A 12747-nucleotide genomic window follows, 5' to 3' on the forward strand; every position below is an offset into this window, starting at 1 on the left:
AACTATGGAACTTGACTATAAAGTAGTCATGTAAGACTCTATTATTGACCATCATGGCTTCATTTTATGAGTTATAGTGAAGCTTTGCAATGAACATACAGTCGGATAAGCTCAGTTATAACCCAGGCTTTGTGATCAGTTCAATAGAATTTGTAAGTGATGGAAATACTTTCTTGGGTGGTCCTACTGTATGACTACTAATACAAGGAATAATGGCAATCATTGAAAAGTACCATCCACTGGACTAAGGATTTATTATACATTGATATGTTAATGATTATTATACAGACTCTAGTATACAGCCAAACGCAGTGAAAATCATACGGCATAGTAATAGAACCGTTTATACAACAATTCTGTAATACACTAGCAGGCTAAATGCAACAAAGACCAAAACATGCATACAACTCCCGGCACCCTCTTGGATACTGAAACACTATATTATACATTATATGGTTAATAAGTGACAGAACACCAAGTGAATGACAAGTAGAACAAAAGTCTAAGGCGGTGTAGTGTGACAATACTGGGACCTAGTGACTGCACACTGGGTGTACATACACACTGAATGTCATGTGTACCCAGGTTCCCTTTACTGGAAAAATACACATTATATGCAGAGTATATATAATATGATCCCACAAACATAGGCTTAGCTAGAAGAAGATTGTAAGCTCCCAAGACCACCCAGTCCCACTCACTTGACATCTTTCTGCTTTTCTTCAATTGAACAGTTATAACTTTTCTTTTCTCCAGTTTTTGCCACCGATTCAAAAGGCAAAGCAGTCATCACCACTCCAGAGCGGTTCGATCCTGGTATCGACAAAGACGTGGAAGATGATCGGCTGCGAAGTTCATTGGCTACTTTGACTGTATCAAACACACGCTTTGGATGTTTTCTAAAAGGCAAGAAAAAAAATTAAAAACGATCTATATAACACATGTATCTTTAGGTGCCTCCTAACACTTAATGTCTTGTGATGGCAGGACGTCTTTCCTGTCCACTCATTTCTTCAATATTACAATGATACAAGTTCTGGACCTGCATTTTACAGGCGATGCCCAGCAATTCACTGCACTGGCAAGTGGATGTGCTGTACCGTAACCTCACTAAATCTATTTTTCAAACCAACTGAAGGAGGGCCCCAAACATAGTTATAGTCACACCAATTGTTTGGACCAGCAGCATTCATGTGAGACCATCTCTCCATTTACACCACTCTACTTTTAAAGAATCCAGACTGGGGCCATTCATTCTAAAGATTAGAGAGGTCTATGCATATGCTGCACTGTACTTCGTGTCCTAAGAGATTACTAATACAATTAAAAGAACATCTTACTTTCGTTCTCCAAAGTTGGAATCTTCTTCCAAGCTCAGCTCTCTCCTCATGGTGCCCTCAATCTCGGCTGCTAAGGAATCCTATTAAAAAAGAAATGATAAATTGTTTTCATCCAGTTTTTTTTTTTTTAAATTACGGCAGTTGATATATTTTCTCATTTTTTTGTTTAACCCATCGTACCACAGGGAAGACACTGCATGACTGGGGCCGCCTCAGAAGTGCTGAAGGACTGGCTTTACATCGCAACATTTTTAATTCATCCTGAGCTTCCTGCAGCATCCCCTGGCATTCTGCATTGCGATCCTGTAAATCATGAAGCTGAACATAAAAAGATAATTAGTGTATAATACAATAAAATAGAAAAGGAATAAATGATTATCCCCTTCAATGAACTAGTAGGTGCTTCCTTTGGAGACATCAAATCTACCGTTTACGCTATATTTAGCCAAAAGTGCATTCATATTATAACATATGTACTCGGACTAGCCCCATTACTGTCTATGGGTTCATGCCCATAAAGTCCTTGCCCCCGTGCACTGGGAAGTCTCTTTTATTGTCATCGGGGAGAGTACTGCAAACAAGGAATAACATTCCCTAATATGAGGCCCACAAACAGCACACCTGTGCATGAGGCCTAAACTTGATTTAAGCTACTCCCATAATATGGACCATCAGGTGCGTGAAGCCTACACCAAGAGAACACAAGGAAAACTAACCTCCGCAGTCAGCTGCCTCTGAGCTTCCTTGGATGCCTGCAAATGGATTCTCAGCTCTTCTTTCTCTATTGCGCTCTGTAAAAAATACAAAATAAGTGTTAATTTTACAGAATACAAGAAAATTTAAAGGACATCCACCATCAGTTTACGTGATAGCAGAAGTCCAACATTTTCTATGCACTAATCGAAACAGTTTTTCGTTGGTTTTTTGAAACAACTTTTTAAAATATGTAAATGAGTCAGATTGCCGGATTTGAATGTGTGCACGTCGCACTTTCCTCCCCAGCTGTAACAGTACCAGGGAGCGAGGAGCCAGTAATGTCAGAGCGATGGGGCGTGGGCTCTCTTCTAGCTCCCTAGGAGGGAGCAGGAGGTACTGTTGCGGCAGGGTTGCAAGCATACATTAAAATCCAGCAATGCCAAGAGGCCCGAGCTCATTTACATATATTTTTTTTAAAGTAATTTTAGCATTAAATATGCTGTTTCTTTATACAATAAAAACTGTTCCGATTAGTACATAAAGAAACAAGAATGTCATGCTGGACATGTACCATCAGTCAAACTGATGATAGATGTCCTTAAAAGTTTTTTGTTGGTGATTTCTAGGTCTCTCTATATAATAAAATCTAAGTATTCTTGATACAAAATAGATGAATTATAGAAAGAAAAAGTTATGTATTTTTTATGTTATGGCCTATTACTGGCCTCAGCAGTTAGGTGATGTATAACACTGAGGCCAGTGATGGGCAGCAGCTATCGACAACAGATGCAATTGGTGCTTGAGATTCATGTTCCAGCCCAAACAATCCAAATAGATAAACCTGTAAAATTTTGTGAGCTTAATTTATCGGTGGTCTTTAGGTGTAACGTTTCAGTCAATAATACAGACCTTTGGCAAACACCAATGCCACCCATGGCGCTCATTTATCTCCCTGTATTGTTCCACGTCAGTGCTATCCCATCTATCATACCTTCCTAGACTTTCTTATGGGCGGTATTGGTGTTTGCCAAAGGTCTGTGTTATTGGCAGAAACACTGCACCTAAAGACCACCGATAAACTTGCAACATATTAAAAGTTTAACTATACATGTGCCAAGATCTATTTATTTCCAACAATTTCCTAATCATACGCAGAATAATACTGAAATAATATAATGAAAATAATAAAAATACATTTCAGTATGTAGTTTGAATAAAAATGTTAAAAACAACGAGGTCAAACATTCCCTTTTTTTTGTTTTAAAAAAGCTTTATTAGTTTTTACATAAATTATATACAACACATATATGCACCAATATTTCCTACATTTCTTGCATATAATAAATACCATGCATAGAAAAACATTCCCTTTAATATCCTGTTTCAACCTGAATGAAACGGATACAGAGATTACAAGAGACGAGCCTGATACGTACCTCCCTCATCTTATGTTGGAGATCAACCATCTGAGACAACACAGTGGATATCTCCTCCTGATAGCGTACAATCTCCTCAGATTTATCCGACAGCTCATCCGTCAGTTTACTGATCTGGGCATTGGATTCCCCTATAAAAAAAAAAATAAAAAATGTTTTGGACATTTAAGACACTAATTCTACCAACAATCTGAACAATTCTGAAGTCAATCTTAACAATAGAAAGCTAAAAATCTACTGTAATTTATCTAACTGGTAACTGGTTCTCTCTGTGCTAGTGACCAGGAGTATATCAGTGCCTAGAAAGTCTGTCACAACATTGAGTTTCCAACTGATCCGTTAACCGCTTCAAGCCCAAGGTTTTTTTTTTTGTAATTTTGTGTTTCTGTTTACACAGCTGTGTGAGGGCTTGCTAGGGGCAAGCCAAATTGTACTTTCTAATGGCACCGTTTAATATTCTGTGCGAAGCAGAAAATTTTTCAAATGTGACACCACATTTTTAATGTGTGGACACCACTCCTTATTTTGGGGTTAGTACAATAAAGAGAAACAAAATTGATATAGTTATATAAAAAAAAAACAACGACAAAACACGCCTGGAATTGCCATATTCTGACACCTGTAAATTGTCATTGTTTGCAGATGAGAGGATGTTTTCATTGATGCCACTTTGACAAATGTACAACCATTTGATCACTTTTTGTAAAAATGTTTATTGAAGACAGAAAGGCAAAAAAAAGATGATTCAGAAGCTATTTTCCATTTCAGGATTCACCAGTGTCTTCCCTGACTAAAGGACACCGGAGTAACAGACGACCCCTAGTTACAGACTGACCTCTTTGCCCACTGTGACGTCTGGTGAAGCTCTCTAGACCCCCTCCATAGGGAACAGCGGCAAACAGCCGCACACAGAGGGAAAGACAGAGCATGCTCCATCTTTCTCAGTGTGTGGTGCCGTACTGCCCCCAGGGCTGCCATTGCTGTCTATGGGGTAATATATGCGGCCGCAAATTTGCGGTCGCATATACATCCCCCCCAGGCTGCAGTGATCAGCTGTAAGGTATGTAATTATCTGTAAACTTTTTATTAGTCTGGAATGAAGTAGAAATATAACAGCTCTGACTTACATAAAAATTCAACCATCCTTCCTTCTAAAAAATAAACTTTGAAACTTGTGCTGATGAGCCTTTGGGCCCCTGGTGGACATTTCCAGAATGGCTTGTAGACCTTGTTATAATTCTACTTTTATATTTTTCATTGTCTTGGTCACTACAAATATTTCCAACAACTTTGGCCAAGGGACCAATAAATTAAAGGGGTTTTCCCATGAAAGAAAACTCTAAAATTTCAATCCCCTAATGATGTTAACATAATAAAGATAATTTTTAAACCTTTTCATCACAATTTTACTCAGTTTTATTGCCGTTTTAGCTCCTATTACTCAGTTATGGCCAGTGTAAGATTCCTGGGTCTGGGCGGGAGTCTCTAAGCCACACACATTATGATCCATCTAGTTCTGTGAACTGACATTGTGGTTAGATTATCAGGGTACAGGTTTATATACATTTTCATTTAGCTTCTGAACATTGTACTAGTCTCCAACACATAGAAAGAGAGATGACACCGATCAGAGATGATCAGATCTCTGAGATGTCCATAACACACAATGACACGGTCAGCCCTGCTACATCTCTGCTATTCCACAACAAATTACATCTGCTGTGCTTTCCTGCTCTGCCTTCCCAGATAAACAACTTATCTGTCTGTAGTTTGCAGTTCACCTCACGCTGCTGTCGGCAGGAAGTCCATACAGTGTCGGTGTGAGCTCCGTCCTGGACTGCAGGGGGTGGGGCTAGAGTGCAGGGAGCAGAGAGACAGAAATCCCAGCTCTGCTGCCGTCACACAGAAATCTAAGATGGCTGCCCTGATCCCAAGTCAGAAGTTACAGGGTCGTGTCTAGGGGGAACTGAAATTCTGTACACCAGGACTGAAAGACAGGCTGGAATTATATCTGTGAAATGCTGTATTTTTGTTAATAACATTGAATAAGACAAATGTGTTATTTTGATATCCTGAGTACATATAAGAAACTTGTCTTTGTGGGAACACCACTACAAGTATAACTGAATAAATATTACTTTGAACAGGTAAACATTTTGGTGGTATATCAGTCCTTTACCTCACACATCCCGTATCTGTGCCTCTCCCAGCAGGAATCTCTTTGGGAAGGAAAATATCTCCCTTATCTCTACAGGGATGTTGGCTAAATCTTTGTATCTTGCACCTCATTTGGAAGAAATTATTTTCAAATCGGTTTCGTCCAATTTTTGCCTCAAGAATCTCCTGTTCTTATTGTCATACAAGTCCCTCAGCTCCACATCACTGACTCCTCCCCTCCCCAGCTTTCTCCGATTATGTCACTCAGCTCCACCCCTTTCACCAGGCTCCTCTCTCTAGCCCTGCATTAGAACAATTTGTAGGAGTCATGGGAGAGTCATCTATTTTTCACTTATGTTACACTCCCTTAAAACAGTCTGCCCACTCTGGGTTTTTTCCGATTAAAAACTTACGTATTTCCTTGACACAGTCAATGACCAATTGTTGCTCCTTCTCTTCATAAGTTATAGTTTCTGTTGTCAGATGGGAGGCCTGATGCAGTACAAATGAAGCAAGACAAATTCATAAATAGAAAAACCTAAAAGGTGATTGTACAATAGTCATATCATAGAATAAATAAATGTATACAAAACACATAAAAACATCAATTTATTATCACATGTCCTCAGGAGAATCTGAATGAGAAGGATCTGCCACCTAAGACCAATGAGAGGGGGCTGTTATACCAAGCACAGGCACTATACAATGAACAGCCTTCTGCATGATAGATTGTGAAGAAGCCACATCTCTCATTCTCAGGCTACATTCACACGTTGGTGCCCAAAAGAGGAGGAGGGTGTGAGTACTGCTCACCCCCACCCCTCTCCACAGCAATGTATTGTGCACGGTGACGTATTCCAGGGAAAGATAGGAAATGTCTAATCTTTTCCCCGGCTACGAAACGGTGCCGCACGTGTGCTTCACCACACCGGTCCCATTGCGTCTATGGTGGACGTATATACGGCAGCCGTATACAAGTCCCCATGCAGCAGTGTGAATGTAGCCTTACTCTCACAGATAATGGGTGCCAGGTGTCAAAACACTCCCTGATACCACATAAATTAAAAAAAACACAAACAAACAGAAATATTCCATTAATCTCAATTGGTGAGCTACTTTATATTTGATTTTTGAATAATTATACATTGGTGATATGCACTGAAATTGGTGATATGTACTGATATACAGATACAAACATGCACGTTAACCAATAATGCTTATTTTATCCGGTCCCATATGGGTGTTAAATAAACGTTCACACCTGTACCTGAGATCGGAGAGCAATATTCTCTTCTTCCAGTTCTCGCAGCTTGACATGTAAGTTATCCAGCTGCAGCAGTCCATGTGTGATGGTAAAGGAGTCATTAGAACGCAAAGGAGTAGAACAGCTCGAGTCCGTCTCGCTCTCCTCTGAGGCAATGGAGACCACACGGAGCAGGTCATCCTTCTTAGACAGCTCATGCTGGAGCTGATTCACCTATAAAAAAAACAAGGCTCTTCAGTGGATGACAAGATGCAAGGAACATGGTCTACGTACATTTTTTTTTTAAATAAAGTGGTGTACCAATACAATATTTAAAAATACACGAATACAAAATGGCTACACATGATAGGAAGAAACTATATACATTTTATTAATCTATTAATAGAACCATGTTCAAAATATTTTTAAAATCCCACAAAGACTATCCCCCAATTGGAAGCAAGAATTGGAAGGAAAAAAAGATTAAAAATAAAGATGAAATCCCTAACATTCCATTGTAAACAATCTCTGTAGTATGATATCTAGATTGATTCTTTATTTAATCCAGCTTTTTTTGGGCTGTTGATCAGAAAATTTACCTCTTCTCCTTAAATCTCAAAGGATAATTGTCTACTTCCATGTCCATCAGTAACCTATAAAATTCTGAAAGAATTTCATTCTTTTTCTGTAAGTTCTAGGTTACCTCAAATAGCTTTGATCTTCTCATTTTTAATATATTTTAATGTCTACAATTGTATTTATCACTGATCTCACTTGTTTATATCTAAACGTGTCTCTAGAATGGAGGCCAAATTAGAGTTACAATTTTGAAACATGTCTTTTAAAGTGTTCACCCCTTTGAATTGCCAGAATAGTTTACGCTCAAACTCGTGTAGCATATAGTTACATAAGTAGTACCCCATATTGGTGAACACGGCAGTAATCCCAACTCGCCCACTAAGTATCTATTAGTGGTTTAGATAAATTATGTGAAAAAGAGAAACAATATATGACGTTCAGAATTTCTGTTAATATACATAAAACATCTTGACTGAATACAGAGGGTAAGACTGTCTGCATACTTTCTTTTCAGCTTTGTTTCCAGGAAAATAACCTGAGAACCTTTATGTGCAGGAAACACAATTTAATTAAAAACATGCCAATATCTAGGCAAAAAGCTGCCTACAACTCTCAAAGAGTATTCAACTACTTTATACTATAAAACAAATATCAGATCCTACAGGTACTCAAATGGGTGCTTATAGGTACGTATGTGGTAAACAGGAGCTTTCCTCTATCATTCACCAAAATGTACAACGCAATGGGTTCAACGCAATGTGAATCTTAAAGAACAGCTACCACCAGGATGAATGATCGTAAATCACTGACATTCTAGTGGGTGCTCCCTCTGGCAGGATCTGCTTTTTTTAGCTTCTTATTCACTAGCTTTAAAAAAAGTAAAATAATTGCAAATTATGCAAATGAGTCTGAGGGTCTCCAGTCTCCACAGGTTTCATTGGTTTTATTTTCCTAATTTTAAAGCCTTTTATTCGTAAATAAGAATCTAAAAAATGTGCCAGGACACACAAAGCTAAAAAATCCTTCATCCTGCTGGCGGATTTCTTTTAAAGGAAATCTAGCACTTGCCTCAGGTAGTTTTTAAGCAACCACACTAATATGCGATAAGAACACTAAAACTCATCAAATTTGGAGAAAATAGATTTATAAAAATATGAGACCCGGAGACATCAGGAAGGAGGAGGGAATAAGCGGAAGCTTGAATAATTATAAGCCTACAGAGCGCCGCACAGCTTGGATGACGCTCACAGGAGTGCCCAAGCAGAGTTTACAAATTTTTAAGGATCCATTTTCTCCAGATTTGATGATTTTTAGCATTGATGAAGATGCAATCCTGCAATCATACCACTGGCATGTAAGTGTGATTTCATAAACTGCCTGAGGCAAGCGGTAGATTTCCTTTAAGGCTATGTTTATTCACCAATAAGAACACTAGGTAGAACACAAACAAATAGTAAGAAATATAACAATAAAGCAGCACATAAAACCCACTCACGTGATCTAGTGCTTGAGACAACTGCTCTTCCAAGGATTCATTCTGCTCTGTTAAGATGTGGTTTCTCTTCAGTAGGGCCTGACCAATGCGAGCAGCCAACTCAAGGTCTCGATCTCTCTGTAAAGAAATAATCCTAGAAATATTAAATGTCTCGATAGTGTAAAGACCATCAATACTGCCCGTGAAGAGACTATTCAAAGCAAAACAATAAGCAAAGCAATGATCATCGCCTTTTTTCAATTTTATCGATTAACAGTTGGGACAAGTTTAAAACAGTGGCGTGGCAATAACATGACAACGATACACTGCCTTTTGGGCAGGATGAAACCAATAGCCATATAAAGTCAGACAACGTACAACAAGATACTAAATTGCACGAGTATTTTATGACATCAGGTAGGATTTGCTAGAGAGTAAGCAAGAAGGGGAACATAAGATGAGGGGGGAGGGGGGTTAGGAGGGGGCGAGCACAAGGGACAAGGGAGTGGGTGCACCAGAGTGGGACATCATTAGTCCTGTAGTGCACAGTATGCAGGAGAGGCAAAAAATGTCTGCCAGTGGAACCAAGTATTAGAGAAATGGTTGTGGTCTGCAGGAGACTGTGAAAGGAGTTCCTATATCCTACAGGTGGAGGCGATTTCAACTAGCCATTCGGAAATCGAGGTGAGGGGATCGTAACGCCATCTCCTGGTGTCTTGGCAGCTTGGAGAAGGTGTCGGGTGAGGTATTTCTTATATTTGAAAGTTGACATATCAAACATGAATAAAAAGTGTTTCCGCGGTATTCAGGATTAGCGTGCCTGTAACGCCTTTTTACAGGAAAGGACAGTGGACCAAAAACGACTTAGGCAAATGCAAGACCACCACAGGCGAGCAAACGGTGCCTCATCATGAGCTGGAGCCGCATCACCAGCAGACATCAGGGACTTCTGGGTTGATCAGTGTCTCAAAAAGACATTGAAATGAGCAGGCAAGTACCCAGTGGGCGGGCATGGTTGTCTACACAAACAAAGTAGTTATAATTGTAGAGGAGCGCTAGACGACTTGCGACTGTCACTCTTGACAGGTTTGCCCCCATACATGTGCAGGCTCATCTATATCTCCATAAAAGAAGGATTTTTTAAAAAAAATAATGTTTGCATTATGGTTTCCTATTATAATAAAGTCCCCAGCACTGGCACCAGGAGGCAGACACCAACTATTATTAGTTCCTGCTTTGTTGGTTCATTGGAAGCTACTATTCTAATGAACACAGCTCCTCCTAGCGGTGGCCCCTATAAAAGGGGATTGATCAATGTATATGTAGCAGTTATCAAAACAGTGAGAAATAAATTGATCAGAGCGAATGTCATAGTAATTAGACACCAGGGTGAGGGCATTAAACCAACAATAGGGGATTCTCACCTCAGTCAGTAGATGGGTTAGCATATCCGTATCATGGTAGCTTCTTGTCATCTGGTCAATTCTCTCTGAACCAAGAACTGAAACAGGAATAGAAAAAGGATTATGACAAGTAAGGTGCTCATATAAATAGAAAATGCAAACAATTATGCATCATTGTATTTCCCAGCCGCATGTGTGCTTAGCCTTTCCAATCCATATGCAAATAGCCATCACCTTCGTACAGTCTGCAAACAGCTCTGAAATGTTTTTCCACAAGACATCATTATAAATTGCCAAATTTAAAGGGACTGTCACCACATTAAACCCCCGCCCAATCTAACAAATAGCAACCCTCTTGCCGTTGTCCCGCTCAGGCTCTCGTGCACGTGCTGTACACACACCACTAGTTGGCCGAGAGATGCTCCTGTAAGGTGTATAGCGCACATGTGCGAGAACACTGGATAGCCAGAGCTCGGTGGCGGCAAGAGCAGGCTGCAGTGGGGAGTGTCAGGTGATGACCGGAGGCAGTGCAAATGGTGGTCAGGTGGCAGGGTTGACCGAATTCTTGGTTTAGCTCCCCAACTCCTTCATTGCATGTTAGGAAGGAATAAAAGTACATTTAAAGATGCAACATTAAAAATATACAAAAAGACCTACTGTAGACGAAGGACTGTAAGGTAGTGTTCATGGGTTGGGGGGGGGGGGGTTAAATGTGGTAACAGGTCCCTTCAATGGGTTCATTTTGGATTATTTGCTAGAAGCCATCTTCAGGCTATGTCATACTCAGCAAGTTATTGTGGACTTGTTCCATGTTATACTTGGAAGTGAACACGTCCCTGTCTATTTGTAAAGATGGCCCAGGCCAACACAGAATATTAACCCCTTTGTGCCTGAGTGTTATCGGTGCCTGAAAGTCCAGGAATTTTATGGAGTTCTGTAATTCTTTAAATTATGACATTATACCACTTTACACATAACAAATTTTCCTTTTTTTCATGCCATGTAGGACTTTAACTTGGTAGAATACTTTTATTAATAATCAATTAATGTTTTTTTCAGTATAGAATTTGCAAGCAAACTAAAAATGTGAAAAAATTGAACCTTTTTTTTTTTTTTTTACCAAGCATTTAAGTTGTGTAAAATTTTACCAAAATATATTAGAAATATGTACAGCGTCAATATGTTTACCAGGTTCAGAGACAGAGGGTGCATGTACTTTTTCAAAGTGTCTTGTAGCTCCTTTTGCATTCTGCCTTCAGCTGACAGTTTTTACAGTACAATCCTAGTACGGTATGTTAGTTACCAAGGGATATTCGCCTATTTAATAGGACACCAGAGTTGTATTTCTAGGTGCCAGGGTTCGGAAACCATACCGGTTGAAGTTGGCCACTCTCTTGTTGTTTATAAACACTATCTGCATGGGGTATCTGCAAACAGAATGTATACATAGACATAGCCAAGGAAATAACTTATGGGACCATGCAGTCTTAGAAGGAAAATTTACCCATATTCTGGCACAGGATGCGCACACTAGTACATCAGTGTTCATCATGCTCCTGGTATATATACTGTATACCATATATAACAGCCCTTACACCCTCTGTAGTTTAATATAGATATCCTGTTTTGTACCATAAATTGGATGCCCCTACTAAACACTTACCACTGTGCTCCTAATTCACACGGCTCCTTCATTGTGAAGCTGCTTTAGGTGATGTGAACTGTGGTCATCACAAAATAGCAGCTGGACAGTAAAAACCACTAATAACAGCAACTTCTTATGCCTTTTATAAGAAGAAATACCTAAACTGTTTCCACAAAAATGTTCATCACTTTTCTAAGTGCCTCCTACTCTATACCATGCTTCCTGCAGATCAGACGCCATGCTTAATGAGAGCTTCTTTCTACTCTTATATTATAAAATGTGTTTTGTACAGTAATAACTTGTGTTATGCCCGATCTGAGGACATCCTACGTATATCCCCAATAGCCATGTTTCCCGCTGCACAACTTGTTTTACTGGCTTTCAAAATGCAAAATTGCAGAAACAGACATTTACCTTGCGTTCCTTGACTTGGTTTACAAGAGTCATCATAAGAAGAGGAGGGAAGTTCAACAAAAGCTTAAAGAAGACAGAAGAATAGAAAGGAAACAAACAAAGATAAGTAGAGAATTAGGAAACTATAAGCACTATATGAAAAATGGTGGAGATTGTATAGAACATAGAAGAAAGGAGAATAGACAAACTAGTGAAGTAAATCCTAAGGGAAGTCCTAGCCGGCCAGAAAAGTTGTGAAGTGCCCTTCTTCAGGCCAGCACAACACAAACCATGCAAAACCTGCCGTTTTTGCAAGTTAAAAAAATATTTGTGTAAATGCCACCTCCACCATTACTAATGTAAACCACAGTGGGTTAGCCA

The 12747-nt window shown here is 39.4% G+C and overlaps 1 protein-coding gene across 4 annotated transcripts in view; it reads right to left on the bottom strand.

The window, feature by feature from the left end:
- TRAK2 (trafficking kinesin protein 2) overlaps nucleotides 1-12747 on the bottom strand; it is a 33433-nt gene that overhangs the window by 6141 nt on the left and 14545 nt on the right. For 2 of the 4 annotated variants that reach the window (XM_072121186.1, XM_072121187.1), the window contains exons 4-13: nucleotides 12388-12450; nucleotides 10350-10426; nucleotides 8947-9063; nucleotides 6897-7106; nucleotides 6043-6121; nucleotides 3473-3603; nucleotides 2057-2131; nucleotides 1521-1658; nucleotides 1341-1420; nucleotides 702-899 (exon numbers count right to left, since the gene is read on the bottom strand). In XM_072121186.1, the coding sequence (XP_071977287.1) occupies nucleotides 702-899; nucleotides 1341-1420; nucleotides 1521-1658; nucleotides 2057-2131; nucleotides 3473-3603; nucleotides 6043-6121; nucleotides 6897-7106; nucleotides 8947-9063; nucleotides 10350-10426; nucleotides 12388-12450 (1168 nt within the window). The remainder of the gene's footprint in view (nucleotides 1-701; nucleotides 900-1340; nucleotides 1421-1520; nucleotides 1659-2056; nucleotides 2132-3472; nucleotides 3604-6042; nucleotides 6122-6896; nucleotides 7107-8946; nucleotides 9064-10349; nucleotides 10427-12387; nucleotides 12451-12747) is intronic. The other 2 variants (XM_072121188.1, XM_072121189.1) reach the window with 1 other exon arrangement.

Source organism: Engystomops pustulosus, chromosome 8 (assembly GCF_040894005.1).
Source record: "Engystomops pustulosus chromosome 8, aEngPut4.maternal, whole genome shotgun sequence".
Lineage (NCBI taxonomy): Eukaryota > Metazoa > Chordata > Amphibia > Anura > Leptodactylidae > Engystomops > Engystomops pustulosus.